We start from the raw sequence: 25,680 nt of genomic DNA, 5'->3' as shown, positions 1-25,680 counted from the left end.
ATTATGGAAGCCACTGGTTAAGGAACAAACTCTCATCCCAGACTATATTAAAATGAGTGAGGCCATCACCCGCAGCGAAGGAGACTGACAGTTTTTTAAAAAACGAACTGCTCCTACACAGAGGCCTATGCTGGATTTGGGAAGAAGGGATGAGAAAATGGAGAACTGAAAAACAAGTGAGGTAAACTCTAAAGGGAGCTGGGCAGAGTCCCTCTTCTGGTCACACATCTGGAAACATGTGTGATGGGAAAATGGCTGGACACAGTTGTGTTCCAGCCACGCTCACTCTAAAGAGTTTTCAAATGGGGAGGGAGAAAGCGAAAGGATTTTTATAAAGTCATCTGCTTAGATCCTCTTCTGTTCCCTTTCTAAAACAATCTTGAAAACAAACCCTGAAGAGTTCCTGACTTGCTGACCCTACCCCGAGGTCCTCTTGACCCGTGGGGACACGCCCCAGGCAACTGAACCCACAGCTTGGTTCTTGGGCACCAGGCTGCGCTGAGGCAGCGAAACTGAGCTGCAAAACCAACTACCTACTGACCAGCAGGTAACTGTTCTAAGCCCAGGTTTTCCAAAAAATGAGGCTTTAACACCTACTTGACAGGACTCAGTGACGATTAAGGGAGACCATGGAGACTGAGGCCCTCTTGGAATGGACTGGACAAACATTACTATTCTTATCCTTAGATAACGAGCCCAAACCTGCCCATTTCCTTTTTTTTTTTTTTTAAAGATTTTATTTATTTATTTGATAGAGAGAGAGAGATCACAAGTAGGCAGAGAGCGAGGGGGAGGCAGGCTCCCTGCTGAACAGAGAGCTCCATGCGGGGCTCGATCCCAGGACCCCAAGACCATGACCTGAGCAGAAGGCAGAGGCTCAACCCACTAAGCCACCCAGGCGCCCCATAACCTGCCCATTTCTTAAAACTCTTTTGTTTCTCACCAAATACGTAAATCCTGTTTATTAATTTTTAGGATTTTATTGTTAAGTAATCTCTTCACCCAACATGGGTCTCGAACTTATAACCCCTGAGATCAAGAGTGGCATGCTCCCCCGACTGAGCTAGCCAGGTGCCCCTAGATTCTATGCTCAAAACCGTATTATTTTACTCCCTCCCTTCCCTAAAAAAATTGAGAGTGGGGAGAGGGTAAGTTCTGCCTCTTTTTATAAGCCTGAAGAGGTATAATGTGTTACCAATATCGGACAAGTATACTTGCCCCCCACCCTTCTACCTCATCTTGATGACTCTCTTCTGCACATGGGGTCATGTGGAGGGACTTCTGCCACTTCCCCCAAAAGCCGAGAGCTGGGTGAGCAGCACCCTCACACAAGGCCTCGGGCTGCCAATTAGGCCATTCCTGAGGGAAGCCGTTCCTGTATTCTGCTTGTCTGAACTGCCTTGAGAAGAAGGCAAATTACTTCTATGTATCCAGTAATTAAGAGGGGAAAACTCTCTTTGGAAAATTCCATCCTTAGCAGAAATTGACCTTCAACTCTGAACAGGATAGATTTTAAGTTTAGAGTAGGAAATGCACGAAAATCTCTGCTTCTTTGTTGCCACACCATTTTTTTGGTTGAATTGTAGACAGCTCAGGGGCTTAGGGGACTTTACAGGAGAAACCTCAGAACAGCAACACATGCAAGGGTTTTTCAGTTTTCAAAGTTCTGAGCTGAAGTGGATATTTTATGAACACTGAAGGTATGAAGGGCAGGAGTGAAGTGGAGAAGGAACACAGGGTAATTCATAAAGACAAAACAGAAATCTCAGTCACCAAAAGTTTCTTTTTCTTCTAGGAAACCCTCTCTTTTGTTAACCCAAAGGGCCCAAATGAAGAAAACTCTGAAGAACTTGTTTACATATAATTCTTCTCCATGCGCAGCAGGGGTAAGGACACTGCAAAGGCCCTAAAAGCTTGCGCAAAGCTGGCCTCAAGATGATCCCTCTGAAATAAAACCTCTTAAATCATAACTGCTTAGCAGCATGACTTTTATATCTACAAAAAATTTTGTTTTGTTTGTATTAACCCACACAAGGCACAGACTTGTTTAAGGAAAAATTCCCTCAGGTACCGTTTATCTTAATTTCACTCAAGTCCATAGAGGCCAATTAGTTCTGCCCTGAGCTCTGTGAACCATTCTTGTCCTTTACAGGCCCACAAACAAGCCTTTCAGTGCCTTGCTGATCCCCAACGCTGCTCAGGAGATGTGCTAAGAGAGAGCCCAGGGATAAGGTCCAAGGCCACCTCCAAGGATGCAGAGGAAGGACCCTGCAAGGAGTCACACCCCCTTCTCTCGCCACTGTCTGCATCTGGTCCACTCTGCCATGGACCCTGTACTCATCTGATTCCTGCGATTCGGAACCAAGGGCCACAGTCAGGCTTTTTTCTTCAGCTTGGTGACAGTGTGACTAAAGGCCAGGTATCAAAATAGCAGCATCAATAAGGGACTAAAGGGGGGTTAAAGAGGAAGAAAAGTATGCCCTTATTTACACCACTTGATTAATACATATTAAAAGCACTTGGAGAACAAAGCTTTATATTTTTACAAACGATGAAAATACCTCACCTTGTTTCCCAGGAGAAAGAAAGAAACCATTTCAAGACAGAGGATCCCAGAGTCGCACACCCAGCTGGCAAACACGTTGTGTCTGGAGTTCCTTCCCCAACCACATTACAACAGCAGCTTGACACATCTGTAAAACATCTTCCCTGCAGAAAGCTGGACCCTAAAGATCAAACCCGGGGAGGCACCCTCTCCCCAGGCCAGGATTCTAACTCATCCCCTCTGAAGACACTTGGTAAACCAACCCAGCTGACAGAAGCTGTGCCGCCTCAGCAGTCCAGGGCTCTGGACCTGCCAGGGAGGGAGGACGGGGAGTCCAGCTTCTGCGAGCCGAGCGAGAAGGGGTGGGGGTAGGCCTAAGAACTTGACCAAATGGAGGCAAGTATTACCTTAGGAATTACCATTTCAATTATAATCACACTCCAACCTGGCATCACTGAGACTCCAAGAGTCACAGACACTGGGAAAGCCGTGCTTTTCTTGAGTGCAATGAGATTACTTAATCTTGTTTCACGGGTTCTAGATCCTGTGCTGCTGGGGAAACTGCAATGACTTCTTTAATTAGCCATGGCTTTCAACAGAAGTACAGGGTGGTGTGGCCAGGAAGATAGGACAAGCAGGAACACCTGGTGAGGGACGGCTCTGAAGTCTGGACCTGCTGGCTGCCCTCTCTGTGGCCAGGGAGCCAGCAGAAGGGATCATGCCATGTGAGTAAGGGAAGGCACTAATCCTGTTTCCTGCTTGAGGGGCAGCCTCGAGGCTGTGGTTCCAAAAGGTGTGGAAGATGGAAGAGCCCAATCCCTCACAGGTAGTACTGGCAAAGTCCTGGCCAAGCAACTAGGCTGGAAGAGTCGGGAGGGCCAGGCTCTGGCCATGGTCTCCAGCATATGGCTGGCTCATACACGCATGCACAAGGCAGGTAACTAAGTGACCTTGGAAAGTGGTTTCATCGTTTTTATTTCTCCCCTTCCAATCTGATCTTCAGCTCTCGAAGTTGTTCCTCTGTACAGTTCTTGTTTCTTATAGTTCCGAGAGGGTGGTTCCATCACAGATGACCAAAGGCTGGGCCCCTCTGGCTATCACGTAGACCTTCCAGTGGGTGGCACCGGCATAGCCTTGAAGGGAAAGAGCAACAGGACAGCAGGTAAATGTCAGGGACCAGGCATACCTGTGGGCAGGAGCAAGGCAGGTCTGCCTCCAGTAACACCCCCAGTGCTTAGGCCTCTGTGTAAACTGACATCCGGTAGGAGTCACTGTGAACCAAAGTGCCTCCTTGCCACCACCTGCTGGGGGAACGAGGACTCAATTCAATGGGTTTAAAAGGGCAGGATGTTCCAGATGAGGTTGGAGCTGGGCATCAATTCTCAAGCCCATGTTATCTTTATCAGCAAGAAGACAGGATGAGTTCCGAGGGGGAGCAGGACCCCTCCACTCCAATTCTCCTCATGTGATCTCTAACACTGTCTCATGATAGAACATTCAGATTAGTTCAAACCAGCATGTCCTAAATCATGTTCTGCAAACAGCATCAGTCTGAAAGATAGGCCAAGGGAAATGGGTTCCATGGTCAAGTCAGTCCGAGAAACACTAGGTTCCACCAAGGTTTATGGAGCCTTTGGTACACTAACGTGTACTATGTAATGACAAGACAGGTGGTTCCCAAAATTAAAGGACCCAAGAGCCCTATTTGCCAAGAGCCTTTCTAAGGGGCTCATGCTCCCACCCCAGGTTATGAGTGATCTGAAGAACTCTTCAGGAAACACTGATGTGCTGTAAACTTAAAAGCTTTAAAAGCTTGACACTTTAATAATATCCTGAAGGAAAAGTCTCTAGAATATGACGTACCTGAGAGCACTGAACAGAATTTAACCTCTACTTGGTGACTCAAGAAAGGTCACCATGGGCAGTGACTCCTCAATCACAGCACATGTGCGGGCTCACTGGGGTCAGCCTCTGAGGCCTGACCCCTACATTGTTCTTGAAAATGCTTCTCAGCACAGGTTTTCTGGTGACGTGTGTCCCTGTCCCCTTCCCCTCGTCCTTCAGAGGACAATGCTTATTTTGTCAAAAACCAGTGCGATTCTTTTTTTTTTTTTTTTAAGATTTTATTTATTTATTTGATAGACAGAGATCACAAGTAGGCAGAGAAGCAGGCAGAGAGAGAGAGGAGGAAGCAGGCTCTCTACTGAGCAGAGAGCCCGATGCGGGGCTCGATCCCAGGACCCTGGGATCATGACCCGAGCCGAAGGCAGAGGCTTTAACCCACTGAGCCAGCCAGGCGCCCCAACCAGTGCGATTCTTAAGGGTCCCCAAGGTGCTGGAGATGCTCCCATCCTACAGGCAGCACTGAATTATTCCCCTTTGCTGTCAGGTTCTGCTTTCCTATCCTTGTCTTTATTTATGTATTTTTATAAAGACTTTACTTACTGAGAGAGAGAGACAGCACACAAGCAGGGGGAGGGCCAGAGGGAGAGGGAGAAGCAGACTCTCTGCTGAGCAGGGAGCCTGATGTAGGACTCAACCCCAGGACCCTGGGATCATGACCTGAGCCGAAGACAGACGCTTAACCGACTGAGCCACCCAGGAGGCCCTCTTGTCCTCGTCTTTAACTGTGGCAGCTACAGCCATGGCTTCTGTTTCTGCCACCGCTCCAGAGCCCGCTGTCCTCCCCAACCCCCACCACCCCGTTCTTCTCCCAGACCTGCCCTCTTCCTTTAGTTCTAGTCAAGTCCCCATCCCTTCCGCATGTTGCTGTCCTGTGGTTGGCCTTTCATGGACACTGCTACCCATAGGCCTCCTTTCCTTCTGGTCAGCAAACCGGCCAGTCAGAGCACGGCAGGTGATCACGCTCTGGATCTGAGGCTTTTCTGCACTACTCCCACCAGGCTTTGATGCTCAAAGCTTCTTTGGTCACTGCCTGTCCCCCATTTACTCCCCTTAATTCTATAATTGGCATTCTAGACGTCTGTGGGCTCCAGAAACCTAAACTTTGGATAACTGAGGTATTTCTGTAGTTGTCTGAACTGTCAGATTTCTGTAGAACAGAAGACAGAAGCTTTTTCAAGCATCACTACACACTCAACCCCAAATGCTACACAGACTTGTGCAATAGTCCTGCCTCACAGAAGGGTCACTCCACTACAGGAAAATAGCTTCAGAACAATTTCTACACAAAAATCCTCTTTTTTTCAGTAATTCCCAAAGGCCAGGCCAGCTGTGCTTCATTATCAGTTAATGCTTAATTTGTGCATTATTTTCATTTCTAAACTGAAACAAGTTATGTAACGTAGATTAAAGCTTGTCATAGTTTGCAGTCTGAACCCTACTTCCAAATGGGGGGGAAGTGGGGAATGGGTTCTTCTGTGGAGGTAAAATGAAAAGGAATCAGTTGGGAAAACTAGCCTGGGCTCTGTCATGGGTGCTAAGCTTCCCCTAGGCTTCGTGAGGCAGGAGGAACAGAGAGGGCAATTGTGACACTTGGTATTTGCTTCTGCCAAGAAAACTCTACCGTCAAACTGATTGCTACGGACAGCAGTTGATTCAGACCTGTTTTCTTGGAACAGGTTTTTAGAAAATAATGCACAGAACAGGCACAGTTGGGAAATCATGGAGCCAAGGGTGAGTCATGACTGTGAAGGGGGGCCCTGGCTGTGGGAGCCACAGGAAAGGTAATACTCCCCCACGGGGCTATTGCCCTTGCACACTGCTTATGTTGTTTTATGAGCAAAACAGGCACAGAAAGGGTTTCCTCGAATTTAGAATTGTACCTCCCCCGGCCTGACTCTGTTGCAGAAGACACGTAAAGCTTAATGCTTTGCTTAGCTGATGGGAACCTGGGATGGTCACCTCTCCTTTCTGGGTCTCAAGCTCCTCATCTGAAAAATAAAGGATTGGGGATGCCTGGGTGGCTCACTTGGTTAAGTGGCTGCCTTCGGCTCAGGTCATGATCCCAGCGTCCTGGGATCGAGTCCCACATCGGGCTCCTTGCTCGGCAGGGAGCCTGCTTCTCCTTCTGCCTCTGCCTGCCTGTGCTCTCTCTCTCTCTGACAAATAAATAAACTCTTTAAAAAAAAAATAAAGGATTGCTCTCAGTATTTTCTATAATGCCTTCTAACTGGAAACTTCTAAGACCGACAGACATATCATGCATTCTAAATGTATATACAAGGAGACATTTCTCTGTGCTACGTTTCTTCCTTAGCCTAGTGTTCTACCTAAAGCATAAATATTGACTCTGTCCATAAAAGAAGGCTATTTTTGACTCTACCTAATTGAAACTTTGTGTCAATTCTCAAGATAGTTCTTGAGTTAAGAACTACAAAGATCCTGTGACTGACCTTGCCCCACCCAGGGCGGGGGCACCTACCAATATCTCCCGGCTCTAGGGGCATCGCTACCGACTGGCAGTGTCTTCGGCACTGGGTGGGAGGAATGAGCTGCAACATGGCCTCACCACTGCCAACGATGAACAGGTCATGCATCCTATACATCTGGAGGGAAGAAAAGAAAAAAAAAACAAAAAAAAAAACGGGAGAAGGTAAAGTAAACAAAATAAAAACCAGTGGCACAGGAGATGAACATACAACTATATATATATATATATATATATATATATATATGGCTCTGACTTTTCTAGCAGCCTGAGCAAAAAGCAAAAGAGAACCAATGACACCATTCACAATTATGTCCGAAGGATGAAAATAAACTAGTTTCTCCTAAACCTGGCGTCTCCTGGTATTGAGACCAGGGACTCAGTGTCCCTACCTCCTGGTACTGAGATCTCTTTTGCGGGTTCTGTTTTTTTTTTTTTTAGATTTTATTTATTTATTTGACAGAGAGAGATCACAAGTAAGCAGAGAGAAAGGGGGGTGGGAAGCAGGCTCCCTGCTGAGCAGAGAGCCTGATGCAGGGCTCGATCCTGGGTCCCTGAGATCATGACCTGAGCTTAAGGCACAGGCTTAACCCCTGAGCCACCCAGGCACCCCGTTTTTTGGTTTTTTTTTTTTAGATTTTTCTTTTGCGGGTTCTGCTAAAGAGACATCCTTAGCACCAGCTGCAATGCAGATCTAGCATAAGCTTCATAATTCATGGCTATTTCTAGCCACAGCTCCAAAGCAGGTAGAAAGTAAATCATCTACGTATGATTTAACAAGTCTAGGAGAGGCCAACACATAGTGGTCAAAGTACACGACCTTCTGAGGGTCTGGTTGGGGCCAGACTTTTCAGAGAAAGAGATGGCCTGCCTTTCCTTTGGGCAATGTTCCATGGAATGGTACTTCTAACTGCCAGGGTCTGGAGGAGAACTGAGCAGCAAGAAGTTCAAGTTTACACTCTTGGGCAAGACCTGGGTGAGCAGATATATCACGCTACTGATGAACAACTAATGGCAGTAAGAATGGCCTTAGATTTCAGACCCTCAGAAGGCAGCCAGGCTCCGCGCCCCCACAGGAACGATTCACTTAGGAGGGCAGACTACTGGCACCAACAGGCTGTGGGCCAGGTCTGGCTGTGAACCCTGGTGTTGATGTGGGCAAGGAATAGAGACAAAGGGAGAGATCAGGCTGGTCTTGCTCAGGCTTTTCTTCCTACCTAGATGGTGAGAGAAAAACCCTAGGGCCTCCCTTCCCTATCCCCTCCAGCAAAAGGCTTTCTGTGCCCACAGAAAACAAGGATCTGAAGTCCGACTCTCCAGACCACATCCTGGTTTTTTTTTCAGCACTGGGCCCCTCCAGAGCTTTGGTTTGGGCCCTATCTTCTCCTGTCCCCAGCTCTGGTCTCTCTGTTGCACCCACAGGCCCTGGCCAGAATGCTGTTTCCATGGCAACACCAGAGCCATTCAATTGCCAGTGTCATGACAGGAGGAGGACTAGGGAGGACGAGTGGCTTATGACTGACTGGCAGAGGCCCAGACACCTCCAGGACACCAAAACCCAGTGGATGTAGCTCTCCTGCCTGAGAGGGGGCAGGACCATGTGCCTCTACCCCCAGGATGGGAAGAAACAGACAACAGGATGGAGCGGGCCAGGCCCCAGGTGACACTGTGGACTGGGTGAAGTTGCCCTGGAAGCCAGGATCTCACCTCTTTCCTCCAGTGCCTCTTACAATCGGATCTCCACTGCCCAATTTCTATCCCAAGACTGCCTCCACAGACATATGACTTTACTGGGCTCTAGGGCCCAGGGATGTGGACAACAGGGTGGAGTAATGAGGCTGTAGAGAAAGGAGAGCCTGGGCCAGGGCAGGAAGCAGATGCTCTAAGAAACCAGACTCTCAGGATTTCTGCCTCTTTGGACCACTCCCCTTCCCCAAACATGCTTGGGAACCACACAATGACTCTGTTAGACATATGAGTGTATTTACCTTCTGGCTGGGATCCTCTGTGTTCTTATTAAGCAGACTGGTGAAATTAACTTCAGAGTCAAGTGGGAAAACCAAGATAAAGATAAAAGCTCTCGCCCAGAATTATATCATAACTATGAAGATGAAATCATACTAGGGCCCTGAGTTCTAGCCGGGGACAGCAAAATAATCTTCTTTAAAATCTGAGGCAAGAGCCCAGCACCTCCACCCTAATGCTGGCAGACAGAAGTTCTTACTTCTAGACAAAATGATTGTTTTTATAGGCTATGAAATTCCTTTACCACGATTCAGCAAATTTGGAGCCAAACAATAGTACTGGGAGGTTGAAAACATAACCCAGAGTTGATAGGGGACACAGTTTGGGAAATTTCATCCTATTAATTCTTCCAAATCTAAACCCAATCTAAACTCAAAAACCTTCCTCAGGAATGAGATTCAACAAAAGAGCAATTCAGAGAAAAGTAAACAGACACTACACAAAACAGCTGGCCCCAGAGAGGTAATGTGGGCTCTGGGTACTTGGACGTGGACTGAGTAAGAAGTGTTACTACCCAAACTGGTCTGCCTGCCTTGGGCACATCTGGCAACCCTTTCATTCCTAAACTTCTCAAGCTTTTTGCTTTTTGGGTTCTCCATCTGAAGATTCTCATTTGTTTATTTCTGGGGAAAGCTAACCTGGGAATGGGGGGTGGGTGGGTAGAGCCCGCCTATTAACTTGTTGTGTCCTTGGGCAAATGATTCACTCCCTCTGGGGCTCAGTGGCCCCATCCACAAAATGAGTAAGTTATGCTGCTTACAGCTTTGCTGCTGTCTACTTTGAGGTACAGAAGTCAAACTAACTGCATGCTTGGAGTTTAAATTTTAGGATTTTATTTCCTAATGTAGAAAAGTAGATTGACCTCAGGTGTCAAGGGCAGGAAACAGATTTGCAAGGTAAGGAGACTTTCCATAAATACGTCTTCTGTGGAGGCCAAGAAAAACAAGGCTGTACCCACCTTGAGTCTAGCCCTGACATAAGTACAGCCATCTTGACAAAACAAAAGCTGATACCTTGCACCCCCTCTCCACCCGCTCGGTAATATGTGTGACATTCCTCAGGCACCCCTGGTTGCCCTAAAAGAAAAACAAATAGTTAACTTGCAGAGATCACAATCCTGCAAGACAGGAGTCTCCCTTGGTTTACAAATGTCCTAGAGATTTACAACAAAGAAGCTATCTTATCAATAGCCCAACTTCCAGAGACAAGTAACTCAGTTCCCCAAGCCCTAACATCGCCCTCTCCTCCATAAAACTGAAGGAGGCTGAGGCGGAAGAAAATGGAAATAAAGTTAAACCTAAATCTCACTAACAAGAACGCTTGATAGGAGGAATGTAACATTCCACCAGGAAACTCCCAATTGTCGTCATGTTAGTGCCTCATTAGAAGGAAAAATGGCCTTGACTTTATAATAACCAGGGCTCCAACACTCTGACTGTAATCCAGTTTGAGGTCCAAGTCCCTACTCCGCTTTGTCAGGTACACTTGGGCCCAAGCTTAAGCTTGCCAAATAAGCCCTCGTGCAATTGCATCGGTGTTGGCTCCTTGGTGGTCTCTTGGACGCAAAAACTCGGGCATAACACTTCGTGGAAGGATAGGCCACTGCAGGTCTCCTGGCTAGCAACAGATGGAGAGAACTTTAGATTATGTGGGTGTCCCTTCAATTTACCTTCTGAGTTGACATGCAGGGAAGCAAGGGATTATGACATCAGCCCAGGTGCCAAGAGGAAAACTCTAGACCCAAGTCCTCTCAAAGTGTCCTACCTTACTACCCATGATAGGTTCCGGTTGAAGACGGAAGCACTTTTTTAAGGAGGCATCTTTTGGAAATGGCAGGTAGTTGAAAACAGGAAAGAGCTCACGTAAAATGCGTGCTCCATTTAGAGGTCTTCTCCTGTAAAAGTTTGAAAGAGACAAAAGTAATTCAGCTGGGTAAGCCTGCCTCTATCTCCATGACTAACAGAGAGCTAAGTAAGGGTGGGAAAACTGTGGGTGGTGGGTAAACAGGGAAAAGTATCAGGACAATATCTTAACTATTAGGTTCATGAAGAACAGTCATGCCAAATCAATTAACTGTGACATGCACTCGTACACACGTAACTCCACAGCCGCAATTTGTACATGTGGGTGGGGTGTTTATGAAGTCCAGCTAAAACAACATATAGAGGAAGAAAAGAAATGGTCCATTCATTCTATCTTGGAAAAGAGACTGAAGTAACTAACAGCAGGCCAGGCAGGAGAACAGAAGGGAGGAGGAGGAAGCAAAAATCACGAAATTTCTTCTAAGGTGGTATGGCATGTAGTAGGAAGCTGGCTAGTTAAACCAGAGTATTCAATCAGGCAAATAAATGGCAAATTTTTAAAAAGACCAAAGCACTGAGAAATTATCTAACAAAAAGACCAAAAAAAGCAATTTTAATTCTCTTCTGGAATGGTTCTAGATGGAGACTGGCTTTCCTTCTTTTTTTCTAGAGAGCAACCCAAGAAATGGACCATGTTTTCTTTTTTTAGATTTCACTTTTTTTTTTTTTTTAAGGAAGCGTGAGTGTGAGCAGGGGGAGGGGCAGAGGGAGAGAAGACTCCCTGATGAGCACGGAGCCTGATGGGAGGCTCAGTCTCAAGACCTGGAGATCATGACCTGAGCCGGTATCAAGAGTTGGATGCTTAACTGACGCACCACCCAGGTGCCCCGACCGTGTCTTCCACAGGACACAGGAAGGAAGAGGGAGACAGATCTGGGTTTTGAGCCTGGCTGAGTGATCTTAAGCAAGGTTCTTAACCTCTCTGATTCCCACGTTTCTGAACTGAAAAATGACCATGATAGTGCCTACTTTCAGAGCTATTATGAGCATCACCAGTGAGCACCAGATGCTAAGCACTAAGGCACACAGCCTGGCACAAACAAGTGCCAGGAAACGAAGTTGGCCTTCTGTTCTTCATGCTTTCTCTCTAGCCCTCAACACTCGGGAAGCAGTCTGCATAAACACAAACGCTAAACATGTCTTCAGAAATAAATCAGGATGCTTTCATCTGACTTGAAGAGTGCTCACCCAGTACGAGGCTAGGGAGGGTCTTGTAGCCAGTACTGCTTGGACATCTGCTCTGCCCCCTTCCTACCGCATGCAGGCCAAGTGCCCTTTCCCACACTCACCACGGATAAGGAAACGGGAACCACCGGTTGGGAAAGCAGCGCCACCACTTGGTGAAAAACCCTTCGCTGAAGCCTTCTGTGACCTCAGGGTACTGGCACAGAAAATGCTGAAGCTCCTTGGACAACAAGAGCTGTCCGGTCTTGGCAAGGCAGAAAACAAAAGCGGGACAGAAAAAAAACAAAACATGGGATTCCTTCTCAGGAATGTCACAGAGCTTGATGCTTGCTAGCCATTAAATAAATAGCCTAGCAGTGGGAGAATCAGGCTTCTTGCTCACCTTGATCACCAGAGGATGGAGTCTCTCAAATTTCTTGGGGGTATCTTCCAGGAGCATTACCTTGAGGGGTAATTTCTGGGCACAGCCAGTGCAGTTGGCAGGAACGGGGTCCGACTCATTCTGCTCACAGCTGTTTGTCCACCAAGGGTCAAAGTCTGTGAGAGGAGGGGATACGGAGAAGGCAGATACAAAAAGAACACAGCAGGTAAATCCTCAGCCTCAGCAACAAAAGGAAAAAGAAAAGATGTAATGATTTTTTAAAAGCTAAGAATGACCTCTGAGAAGGTACATATGGAATAAGTAGCCTCTGGGGAGGGAATAGAGGGCACAGGGGATAGGGGTGGGCAGGAGAGGAATGTTCCTCTCTATATTCTTCTACACTTCATGGAAAATATTTTTTAATATGTACATGTATCTCCTAAGTCAAATCAATAACGTCAACCATGTGGAGAAGATATTCAGTGCTGTGGGGCTTGAGATAGAGCTCTCCCATTTTCTAACCAGTGACCCAAATGTCTGAAAGTCTACAGCACTTGGGGAGGCAGAAGGGTGGTCCCACCATCAGTGATGAACCCCACTGCATGTCTTCTCCAAGTGGAGGTCAGGATGACTCTGGGAAAGATGAGCGAGAAAAGAAGGTAGAGAGAAGTGATGGAGAGGAAATAGGACTTCTCATGGGCCCATCTCTGGTACGAAGTAAATTGTATGTGCCCATTAAAACAGTTCTCTGTGGGGCACCTAGATACACAGCTGGTTAAGCGTGGGACTCTTGGTTTCAGCTCAGATCACAATCTGGGGGTTGTGGGATCAGGCCGAGACAGGCTCTGTGCTTAGCCGGGAGTCTGTCTCTCTCACTCTGCTCCTGCTCCCCGCACCCCTCCTCAGGTTCTTTCTCAAATAAATCTTAAAAAAACAAACAAACAAAAAAGACGGTACTCTGTCCCAGCTCAGACCCCTTTCTCTGGCTGGTCCTCTGCTGAAAGGTTGGCTCCCTCTCTCTATGCAGCCCTTCTCAGTTTCCTTCTGTTCCTTCCCTCTGACACTATTCTGTTTCTAATGTTATTGCATTATTTCTTGTTTGCTTTCTGTTCCACTCTGGGTTTCATTTGGGTTCTCTGAGATATGTGCTTATGATAAACTCTAATTTGGATCCAAAATTTTCACAGATGGTTTCGGATTCAAACCCAATGGAATCCAAATCGGGAGAAAGCCTAGAACAAAAGACAAACAGCCAGCCAAATGTGGCTGAAATGAAGTCAATTTTCTGAACCAATAAACACACTTGGAAACTGACTCCTAACCACAAAACATTTGCTGCAGTCGACAGCAAGTGCTTTTCCCCTGTTTTCTGAAGGCAACAGTAGTGGGGTAGAGGAAATCCCCAGGAGGGAAAGACTGCATTTGTTCTCAGCTTGTTTCCCGAGTGCCCTCCAAACCCCCTCCATCTCTTGCAGAGAGAACCTGTGTTTCCTTGAGGGGGCTGGCACCTCCCCTTCTCACGTGCCTCAGTCATGGACAGACTGCCAGCTAGGGGACCCTCTGCTGCATCCTTATCTTGCCAGGAGCCTCCAGGCACAGCCAGGAACCTTCCTATGGCACCTGTTTCAGGGGGCACACTGAGGCTACAAAGTTAGACTTTCTTTTTTTTTAAGATTTTATTTATTTATTTGACAGACAGAGATCACAGGTAGGCAGAGAGGCAGGCAAAGAAAGAGGAAGGGAAGCAGGTTCCCTGCTGAGCAGAGAGCCCGATGCGGGGCTCGATCCCAGTACCCTGAGATCATGACCTGAGCTGAAGGCAGAGGCTTTAACCCACTGAGCCACCCAGGTGCCCCTAGACTTTTTTTTCTTCTGGGATATTTTCTTTCTTTCTTTATTTTGAGAGAGAGGAGGAGGAGAGAGAGAGAGATCATGAGTGGAGGACAGGGGCAGAGGGAGAGGGAGAGAAGGCTCCATGCCCAGCACAGATTCCAATGTGGGGCTTGATCTCATGACCCTGAGACCATGGCCTGAGCCGAAATTGAGAGTCGGACACCTAGCCAACTAAGCCACCCAGGTGCCCCTCTTCTGGAATATTTTCAAATGTTCCTAATTACAGGTCAAATACGATGAATTCTTGCCCAAATACAAGCACTTTGGGTAACAGACATACAATGAGGCGTAACTAATCATAACATGTTACATAGCATTTCAGTTTCCAAAGTCCTTGTGAGGGAGTTCTAAGGAAGGAAGCATTTCAGTTTCTAAAGTCCTTGTGAGGGAGTTCTAAGGAAGGAAGAGAAAGGACATTGACGTGTTAAATGCTAGGCCCCATGCTAGTCATGTTCACATGCTCTATCATTTACTTTTTCAATAAAATTATTGAGGAGGTGCTGCTCTTCTCCCTTTACAGATGAGCAAGCAGAGAGTGAACGGTGACAGCAGTGACCAAGGCACCAGAGTGTGGTGGGAAGATCACAGACCGGGTGGCGGCAGAAAGGAAAAGTAGCATGGCTATGATGAGGGCCTCCAGGGAGTGAAGTACTTCTGACTCTGACCAAAATAAGGAACCAGCAAAGGCTTTTGGGTAGGGGTTTCCAATGCTTTAGGAAGGTTATTCTGGGCTGTGACTAGAGGGTTTGAGAAGAGAGAGGCTGGGAAGAGGAAGATTGGATTGTACTTTGTTTTTGTCCTTTTTTGGGGGGGCGGAGGTTGTACTGTGACAAGAGGTGACATATAATGAGAGGTAAACTGAGGCAGTGACAGCACTCTACAGACCTAAAGAATGCTGTGCGCTGAGATTGCCCGAGAACGCCTTGTCTAAGGGGGCCCAGGTGCGGGAGACACTGGGGACCTGCAGATTCACCATGATATGTTCTTACAGGCATGAATCCTATTCCAACTGAATCAGTTAATTATGGCAATTTCTCCAGGAGATAAGAGTCAAGTGTCCAGAGAAAGGGGCATCTTCTCTTAACGCATACAAACATGCTTTAAGGGCTAGAGGCTAGCAGTGAGCAGTTCTGAACCTAAGGGCACAGAGAGATCATTTTAGCTGTGACTTACTGAATTTGTTTTATTTGGAGCTTTAGACACTCCTGGGATTTCCAGGCAGAGGTGCCCTGAAAAAGAGGCAGAGGAAGAAAACCCCAGGAAGGGAAAATTGGGAAAAAAGACTAGAGTACTACAAAGAGGACTGAGTAAAGTGGCAGAATGTAAGGTAAACACACCTAGACACATGAACATCAATTACCTCTTCCTCTCACTGCAAAACTGAAATGGAAGAAGGCCTCATTCATAACTAGCAGTAAGTTTCACAAGAAAGGTAAACTGTAGTATTTGACTGGAGAACATAAAATAAGACCTGAATAAATAAACGTATCATACCGTGATCCAGGATGGAAGACTAAATATTAAAAAGAGGCCAAGTCTACCCAAAGATCAGAACTTGGATAGTCTTCCATCAGAGTTCTTATGGTGAAGGTGGGGTGGGGTGGGGTGAGGTGGGATGGGGTGGGATGAGGCTGTGACAATCCCATTCTGAAGTTCATCTAGAAGAGTAAATGTGTGAGAACAGCAACAGGCAGTAATCCATCCCCTACCCAGATTAACTCTGGAATTTCTGGGCCAGAGGCGTCCTTGGTAATACAAATGACTTACAAAGTTTGGTCGCCGCTTCAGATCTATGGAGGATGCCCCCCTCGGGCCCGGATACCATTAGAGAGTACAGTAAGAGCCCATGTGACGGACCCTGGGCAGATGGTGGACCCGAGGACCCTCACCCCTGACTGCTCATGGGTCACCAGACAGCTCAAGCCTCTCTCCACGTGGGGCATGAAGAGGGGCAGGACTGGAGGGAAGTGGCATTATTTTGCTTTCTCTTTGTAGATAAAACATTAACAAAAAACCAGCTTTACTGAGATATAATTATTAGACCATAAAATTCATTCATTTAAAGTGTACAATTCAGGGACGCCTGGGTGGATCAGTCAAGGTTAAGCGGCAGACTCTTGATTTCGACTCAGGTAATGATCTCAGGGTCCTGGGACTGAGTCTGGAAATGGGCTCCACGCTCAGCAGGGAGTGTGCTTGAGATTCTCCCTCTCCCTCTGCCCCTCCCTCCCGCTCCCACTCTCAAATCAATAGATCTTTAAAAAAAAAACTTTATAATTCAGTAGCTTTTGTATATTCACAGTTGTAATAACTATCGCCATTATCTAATTTTAAAACATTTTCATCACCCTAACAAGAAACCCTATACCTATTAGTAGAACTTTTCCCATTCTAACCCCTCTCCTGCCAGCCCTAAGCAACCACTATTCTTTCAGTCTCCCTGGATATGCCTATTCTGGTATTTCAAATAAATGGAATTGTGCAATATATGGTCATTTGTGTCTGGCTTCTTTAATTTAGCCTAATGTTTTCAAGGTTCATTCATGCTACAGTCCGTGTCAGTTGTCCTTTCCCTTCTATTGCCAAGTAATATTCTGTTACATGGATATACTACATTTTGTTTATTCATTCATATGTTGCTGGACAGTTCTACTTTGGGGCTGTTATGGACAACGCTCCTATGAATACTTGCATACAAGTTTTTGTGTGGACATGTGTTTTCAATTCTTTTGTGTACATACCTAGGAGTGGAATGACTAGGTCATTTGGTAACTCTGTGTTTAATTTTCTGAGGAACAGCTAAACTGTTTTCCAAAGCAGCGTCACTACTTTATGTTCCTGTCATCTGCATATCTTTCTTAGAGAAATGTCTATTCAGATCTTTTGCCCATTTTTTAAAGACTTTATTTATTTATTTGAGCGAGCGAGAGAGAGAGTGTAGGGGGCAGGGAGCAAGGGAGCCAGGTTGGGCAGAGGGAGGGAGAAACAGACTCCCTGCTGAGCAGGGAGACTAAAACAGAGCTTGACCCCCCCCCCGCCCCAGAACCCTGAGATCATGACCTGAGCTGAAGGCAGATGCTCAACCAAATGAGCCCCCCCAGGTGGCCCTCTTTTGTCTTTCTCTTACTGAACTTAAAGAATGTAATTTTTTTTAACATAAATTCTTGAAAAAAAAAAAAAGGATCTTGCTCTTCTAGATATAATAGTAGCATTCTATAAAGTGACTGTAATTAAAATAGTCAATCCTCACTATTTACAGATTCTGATCTGTGAATCTGCCTACTCCCTGAAATTTATTTGTAACCCCAATCAATTCTTGTGGTACTTTCGCAGTCATCCCCAGCCATGCAGAGTGACAAATCCTAGCTGAAGTGGAAGAAGGTGACACTTGGCCGTTTTGTTTCACCTTTCACACTGTAAATGAGTGTCCTTTTTGCCATTTGGTGCTACATTTTTTTGCACTTTTATTGATGATTTTGCTGTTTAGAATGGCTCCCAAGGAGGTTATGCATTGTGGGGACAGTGGTATATGGGAACTCTCTGTACTTTCTGCTTAATTTTGCTCTGAACACAAACCCAAAACTGCTCGACAAGTAGTTAATTTAAAAAAAAGGCTTCCAAACATCGTGCTAAAGTTCTAGCATTCTTAAGTGCAAGCAGGCTGTGATGTGCCTTACAGAGAAAATATATGTGTTGGATAAGCTTTGTTTAGGCATGAGATATAGTGTTGTTGAATGTGAATTCAACGTTAATGAGTCAATAATATATGTATTAAATGAGGTATCTTTAAACAAAAACATACATAAAACAAAGTCAAGTATTCCTCAGTTGATGAAAATGTGGCCAGAGACTCTCAGAAGCACAACTCTGATTTCCCTTAAGGGCAATGGATCCATATTCACTAATTCACTATTTGTAGGGACTTTATAGAACATAACCATAGCAAATAATGAGAACTGCAATCTTATAAACAGACAAAAAACTTAATAAAACCAAGTAAGAATGTAGTAACAAATCCAGTATACACACCCACATACACACAATGAGGATATTTAATTTATGATAAAGGTCAGTTTTAATTCAGTGAAGAAAGGATGGATATACAGTAAATGATGTTGGGACAAGTAGCCATCTATTTGGAAGAAAATAAAGTTTGATCTCTACCTTTCACTATACACTGAAATAAATTCTAGATAAGGACCTAAATGGATAAAACAAAACTTTAAAAATAATTGGAGGAAAATATGATTTTTATAATTTTGGGAGAAAATAAAGGCTTCCTAAGCAAGACAAACCAAGATGCCATGAAGAAAACATGGACAGATTCAACCAATACTTGCATATGAGGCAAAGAACATCTCTAATGTATAATGAACTGCTATTTATTAGAAAATGTTAAACAGGCAAAGACTATAAACAAGTAATTCACAGAAAAAATAAATAAAACGGCCTATTAAGCATATGAAAAGGCATCCAATTCCAGTAATAATCAAAGAAATGCAACTTAAAATAAGACATCGTTCTTTGGTTTTTCTAACTGGCAAAACAATGACAATATCACTGCACATATGCTGCTAATGAAAGTATACACTGATATAAGTTTATGAAGAAAATCTGGGTAGTATTTATTAAAATTCAAAATGTGCATGCCCTTTTGACCCAGCTGTTTGACTTCTAAGAATCTCTTACAGAAATAATAGTACATGTATATAAAGATATGTATATATGAAAGTCCCAGGTGCATTTTTTATAATAGTAAAAAAATAAAAATAAAAAACCTCTGTAGAAACTTAAATAATGGAATATTCACAGAATGGAGTAATATAAAATATGGAAAAGTATATTTACTCAGTTGAATAGGAACCACCCCCCCCCAAATTTAAGTCCTTCTGGAAAGTCAGAATGTGACCACAATTGGAAATAGGGTCTTTGCAGATGTAACTAATTAAGATGAAGTCATACTGTAGTAAGGCGGGCCTTAAATCTACTCCAACTGTTATCCCTAATAAGAAGATGAGAGGACCACACAAAGACACACAGAGGAAAAATGGCCAAGTAAAGGTGGGTGCAGAGATGGGGGAAATGTTACCACAGCTAGGGAGCACTACAGATTGTTGGCAACCACCAAGCTGGAAGAGTCAAACAAGAACCTTCCCTGGAGGGAGTAGAGCCTTATGAACATCTTGATTTTGGACTTCAAGCCTACAGAACTGGAAGCGGATGAATTTCTATTGTATTAAGGTACCCAACTTATGGTCCAGCTGGAAGTATATACATAAGCCAGCCTCCTGGGTGTGTACCAAAATATATTTATATATGTTAAGTGTACCTATCTGTATAGCCATGGAAAAATTCACAAGTATGTATATCAAATTATTACCAGTGGTTGGGTGGGAGGAGGAGTTAGAATGATTGAGAGAAGTTTCTTTATTAAAACTGTACTTACTGGGGCGCCTGGGTGGCTCAGTGGGTTAAAGCCTCTGCCTTTCGCTCAGGTCATGATCCCAGGGTCCTGGGATCGAGCCCCGCATCGGGCTCTCTGCTTGGCAGGGAGCCTGCTTCCTCCTCTCTCTCTCTCTGCCTGCCTCTCTCCCTACTTGTGATCTCTGTCAAAAAAAATAAAAAAATAAAATCTTTAAAAAAAAAAAAACTGTACTTATTTTAATAAAGATTATTTATTTATTTGACAGACAGAGATCACAAGTAGGCAGAGAGGTAGGCAGAGAAAGAGAGAGAGAAAGGAGGAAGCAGGCTCCCTGCTGAGCAGAGAGCCCGACAAGGAGCTCAATCCCAGGACCCTGGGATCATGACCTGAGCCGAAGGCAGAGGCTTTAACCCACTGAGCCACCCAGGCGCCCCTAAACTGTATTTCTAAAAATAAAAATCTTATATCCCTTTATTGTCTTTGAATGTGTCTTATATATTTTCCAAATAAATAAAAATAAATAAAAATGCTGCTAGAGACCATGAAAACTTAAGCTGAGAGTATCAACTACGAAATGTAGAGTTCGGTCATCTTAGAAGGCAGGCCTCTGGAGTGGTACCTGACAGGAGCAGAGACACTGGCCAGGCTGGTGGCCAGCAAAGAAAGAAGGGAAACGATGAGGAAAAATGGATCATTGGAATGGGGTAGCTTATGCCATCCATCTGAATTAGAGGAGCCAAACTTCAAGAGGGAGAGCTACTTTTAATCTCTCTACAGACTTGAGATCACCAAAGGTGGATAAAGAATGTGCTTATATTTTGGTGGGAAGGGACTGACGAATGGCCAGGTAGTGAATTGTCTGGGCGTATGTGGGGGTGCACAGCTGGGGCTCCTTCCTCCCCTTCCCATAAAATCCCCAACAACAAAAGAAGTACCCAGACTCCCCACTTGGCCTCCATCTACCTGAAAATGCTTCATCTGATGTGTTCTCTACACAACTGGCTGGAACCATCATACCACAAAGTGAGCAAAATCATACCCTGGAAAATAGCCAACAGCACAGAGCCGACCACCCTATGCCATTCCAGTACACAGCTCTTCTTCAGCCCCCTTATATGCTGCATCTCACTTCTCTCCAGTCCTCTCTTCTATCCCCTCCCTGCAGCACCAGATAAAGCCCTGTGGAATTTGGATAGTCACTTCCTTTTTTTTTTTTTTAAAGATTTTATTTATTTATTTGACAGAGAGAGAGATCACAAGGAGGCAGAGAGGCAGGCAGAGAGAGAGGGGGAAGCAGGCTCCCCGCTGAGCAGAGAGCCTGACGCGGGACTCGATCCCAGGACCCCGGGACCATGACCCGAGCCGAAGGCAGAGGCTTTAACCCACTGAGCCACCCAGGCGCTCCCCTAACTTTTTTAATGTTTAAGGTTTCCTTACTCCAAATAACCTCCTTATTCTAGTTAATTGTTTAAAGATTTTATTTTTTATTTGAGAGACAGAGAATGTGAGAGAGAGATCTCGAACAGGGCGTGTGGCAGAGGGAGAAGGTAACTCCCTGCTCAGCAGGACTCAATCCCGGGACCGTGGGATCGTGATTTCAGCCGAAGGCAGACACTTAACTAACTGAGCCACCCAGGTGTTATATACTAGGTATTTTATATTTTAAAAAGGTACGACAGAAGTACTACACATATACACACACAGAGGAATATCACTCAGTCATAAAAAAAGATCGAGATCTTGCATTTGTAACAACGCAGATAGAGGGTACATTATGCCAGGTGAAGTACATCAGGCAAAGATGAATACTGTAAGATTTCACTTACATGTGGAATCGAAAAAATAAAAAGGCAGCAACAGACCCATAAATGCAAACAAACTTATGCCGCAAGAAAAGGGGGTGAGGGAGGATAGGCAAAATGGGTGAAGGGGACTGGGAGTCCAGTTATGGAATGAATGAGTCACAGGGAGGAAAGGCACAGCTTAGGGAATGTAGTCAATGGTACTACATGGTGCGAGACAGTAACTACCCTTGTGGTGAGTACAGCATGACGTAGGGACTTGTCTCCTTGTTGTGCTGCACACCTGAAACTAATTTAATATTTTGTGTCAACTAGACTTCAGTTTAAAAACATGGTCTCTAACTGTGAGACTTTTAGAACAGTCAATCCCCCGGCACACCAGTCTCCTCATCTTTGAAATGGACATAAAGAGCCGCCTGGGTGACTCAGTGGGTTAAGCCTCTGCCTTTGGCTCAGGTCAGGATCTTAGGGTCCTGGATCGAGCCCCGCATCAGGCTCTCTGCTCAGCAGGGAGCCTGCTTCCCCCCCATCCCCATCTGCTTGCCCCCCACCCCCACCTGCTGCTCTACTTGTGATCTCTCTGTGTCAAATAAATAAATAAAATCTTAAAAAAAAAAAAATGGACATAGAAATGGTAACCACTCTGTGATTGCTGTGACGACTGAGAAAATACACGGCCCAGAGCTTGATACAGAAAGTGCTTCACACAGTTGCTATTATCACCTCAAATTTTATTTGCAAATAAGAGGATGGAATATTCCCTGAGGTCTGAGAATTTCATCTTTGGGCACTGGCTTAGACTCTGATTAGGTCCTTAGTTCTAAGTCCATGAGTGATCTACTATTCTCAAAACTCCTTGATGTTGCTGGATCTACTTCAGCCTTCCCTTGAAAGTTCATGAAGACATGAAGTTCCAATTATGCAGTACAGATACAGAGAGACACTTTCTCATTGTATATGGGAACTATCCCAGGCCTCCTCAGTAAAAATGGGTGTCATAATTAAAAATTATAGATGGCCAGGGGCACCTGGCTGGCTCAGCTCAGGAAAGTGTGCGACTCTTGATTTCAGGGTTGTGGGTTTGAACTCCATGTCGGATGTAGAGATTACTTAAAAATAAAATCTTAAAAAAAAATTACAGATGTCCCAAGTAAACAAAGTAATTGGACCTAACATGCAGGAGCCTGGCTTGGCTGAGGGCAGAGACAGCGGGCCATAAGCGTGGTGTGATGGAAAGAACGCTATACTAGAGTTAAGAAACAAAGGTTCAAGTGCCAGTTTGGTATTTTTAGCTGGGTAAGCAAGTTACTTCACCTCTCTTATCCTTCATTTCCTCTTTATAAAATGGGGCTATGCACTAGATCAACGCGAAAGTTCCTTTTTAGCTCTAAGACTCAGTGATTCCATGGAAGGGTGAAAGCCAAGAGGATGGCTGGTAAGATCAAAGTGGATATACAGATATGAGGCTGGAGAGGAAATAAGAACTAAGACTGAGATTGTCAAAGAAAACTGTGGGTTAGTAAGATAAAGGATTCAGTCAAACAATAAGTGAAATATTACCCATAAGGGTGCAGACCAGGAAGATGAGTGGGGCTGAATACCTAGGAAAAGACTAGATCAGGAAAATTCTAAAGGACCAAGAGCTTGGCTTATCTTTGGATCTGCAGTACCAGCTGCAAACCCTTGTTCCAGGCACTAGGGAGCTGAGAGGAAGCGTCTGGTGAGCTGAGAGAGAGTACAGAACTCCAAAATCAAACTTTTCTTTTTCCCCTCAAATCAAACTTAAAGCTAGATTCTTCAGGTATGCTGTGTAGCTACACACAACTCCCAGTACAAGGTAAGAGCTTAGACTCTGAGAATAGGATGCCTGGGTTCGAATCATGGTTCGGCAACTTACTAGTCGTAGGACCTTGGGCAAGTGACCTAATGTCACTGTATGTCGGTGTCTCCATCTTTAAAACGTGCATAAAACCAGAACTTGCCTCACAGGAAAATTGTAAAGATTAAATGAGGCAATATATGGAAAACCCTTTGAACAGGGCCTGGCATTCGATAAGTACTAAGGAAGTGTCAGCTTATTTATTTTCTGCTGCAGAGTGGGAGGTTGACGTGAGTCACTGGAGAGTCACTTCGCTCCTTCCCATCAAGAGGATTCAGGAGCAGGGTTTCCGATCCAAGGCTGGAACCTAGAAAAAGAATCCCACTTCTGTTGCCTTTTGTTCCCTGGGTGAAGTCAAGGGGAAAAAGTACCAGAGGTCAGGAGGAAACCAAGCACCACTGGTAGTGATGCCTGGGGCATATCAGCACTGCTCCCACCATTGCTCTCGGTCATTCCCAAGGTGCCACTGCAATGAGTGTCAGGGGACTGGGGGAAGGGGGGGACAGAGGACAGGTTAGACAGACAGGGCAGCCCCAATATGCTAGCAGGCTTTCCTTCAGGGAGCTGAATCTGCCCTGCCAGTCTCTCTACATTTACTTCAAAGGTATCACTAAGTAATCCTGAATAAAAGGCAGTTGTTTTTTGGTACCATGACATTAGGAATGATACCTTGTATTCCTTTTCTAGCCCTCTTACAGGCCCAGCCGTTCCTATTTCTTGTGCCTAATTCTCCCCAATATGTTTCTATTTACCCCTTATAATATTATGCATTCTTAAGTTTCCTTCCAAATGTTATGCAAAATGCTGTTCATTCTACATGGCCACCGCTTCCCAGAATGATCACACAAAGGAAAATATGGTGCATCAATGTCCACATTTACAAGTAAAAGCAGTACTTTAATAGAAGTCAACAACATTAGAGAGCTAAAACCCTACCCTGCCAATGCTCTCTCTTTACAACTGAGCTCCAAGGACTCATTTTATTTCCATCTGCAAGGCAAATATTCATTTGGAGTGGACCCAATAGTTAGGCTTGTGGATGAGACACTAAGGTTTCTTGAATTACTAGACTCTGACTTAGAGAATAAGCAATCGTGGTCCAACGACTCTCACTTCTTAATTCAATAGCCTATGGAAATTTCTGTTACTGGAAAGGGAGAAAGAAAGAAACTGCCATCAATTTGGGGCTAAACACTGCTGACTTCATCTTTGTGTGCCAAACAGCAGAAGGTGCCTTGAGGGAGGCAGTGAGAGGAAGGCTGGAAAGGAGGCTGATGCATATGAGGATGCAGCACAGGCTGGTCTGATTAACAAGTTTCTCTGGATCTTTCCCCCATGTGCTCTGGACCTTCCGTGATAGGGTATTGGAAACGTTGCCTTTTTTTTTTTAAGCTTTGATGATGACATTTCAAAAACAACCCTTCCAATAAATACAAGGAAGTTATATCTGGAATTAAAAACTTTCTACACATGAACTAATGAAAAAAAAAAAACAAAACTCACAAGGCTTTTTGTTTTGTAACGTTCCCTTCCTCTGATTTTAGTATAATTTTGGAAATCTTTCCATAATTTCCTCCCTCAAGTGTATAAAAATAGCTTTCAAAGGAGACTCAATCCAAGTGATTTTTTATGACTGATTAGGTCCTGGCTTAAATAAGGGCATTATAAAGTGTAGTTTCCACTAGGAAATTTTTGCCGAAAGCAAAACAAAGAAGAGAACATACTTCCTAAACAGTTATGCTGGAACCTAAAGGTTTCAGAACACGGTTAAACAAAAAGTTCTGAAATCCATCTGTGAAATTAATTTACATATTCCTTCATACAGGCAAATAAGATTAACGCCACCAAAATAACAAAATCCCCTTCGTTGTTTCTCAAAGAGTAAATTTCAAGTCTTGTCATGTTATGTTGTTCTCAGAAGGAAAATGCTCAAATGGTGCATCAGATCAGAAATTCCTGTGGCACCAGGGATGCACCGTTACTAAGTTAAGTGCTTTTTGAATTCAACTTATTGGCAGAACTTGCTTAGGAGCATGAAATAAGCATACTGTGAGACAGAAAAGACTAAACTAAAAGACCATGACAAACTGGGACAAAAACCTAGTCCAACAGGCAAGGACTATTAGAGGATATGGCTAAAAGCAAGCTTGACTCACATGCTTTCAGTAAATCAAGAGCTATTTATTAAAATGCCTATTATGAACAGGGAGCACAGGACAGAAGAGGGTAGAATACGACATTCAGATCCTTTCTATAAACAGAAACACTCATCTCCACTTGTGTGCTTTGGTATTGGAGGGGGTTGAAATTTGG

General features: G+C 44.7%; 1 protein-coding gene across 3 annotated transcripts in view; it reads right to left on the bottom strand.

Moving 5' to 3' along the window:
* Positions 1–3,504: 3,504 nt before the first annotated feature.
* Positions 3,505–25,680, bottom strand: part of C5H6orf89 (chromosome 5 C6orf89 homolog) — a 34,837-nt gene continuing 12,661 nt past the window's right edge. For 2 of the 3 annotated variants that reach the window (XM_046004979.1, XM_046004980.1), the window contains exons 4-9: positions 12,390–12,544; positions 12,112–12,251; positions 10,725–10,854; positions 9,974–10,036; positions 6,930–7,053; positions 3,505–3,678 (exon numbers count right to left, since the gene is read on the bottom strand). In XM_046004979.1, the coding sequence (XP_045860935.1) occupies positions 3,584–3,678; positions 6,930–7,053; positions 9,974–10,036; positions 10,725–10,854; positions 12,112–12,251; positions 12,390–12,544 (707 nt within the window). In that variant the 3' untranslated portion in view covers positions 3,505–3,583. The remainder of the gene's footprint in view (positions 3,679–6,929; positions 7,054–9,973; positions 10,037–10,724; positions 10,855–12,111; positions 12,252–12,389; positions 12,545–25,680) is intronic. The other variant, XM_046004981.1, reaches the window with a different exon arrangement.

Source organism: Meles meles, chromosome 5, assembly GCF_922984935.1.
Source record: "Meles meles chromosome 5, mMelMel3.1 paternal haplotype, whole genome shotgun sequence".
NCBI lineage: Eukaryota > Metazoa > Chordata > Mammalia > Carnivora > Mustelidae > Meles > Meles meles.
The sequence above is the reverse complement of the archived record's forward strand: the minus strand, read 5'-3'. Positions and strand labels throughout refer to the sequence as shown.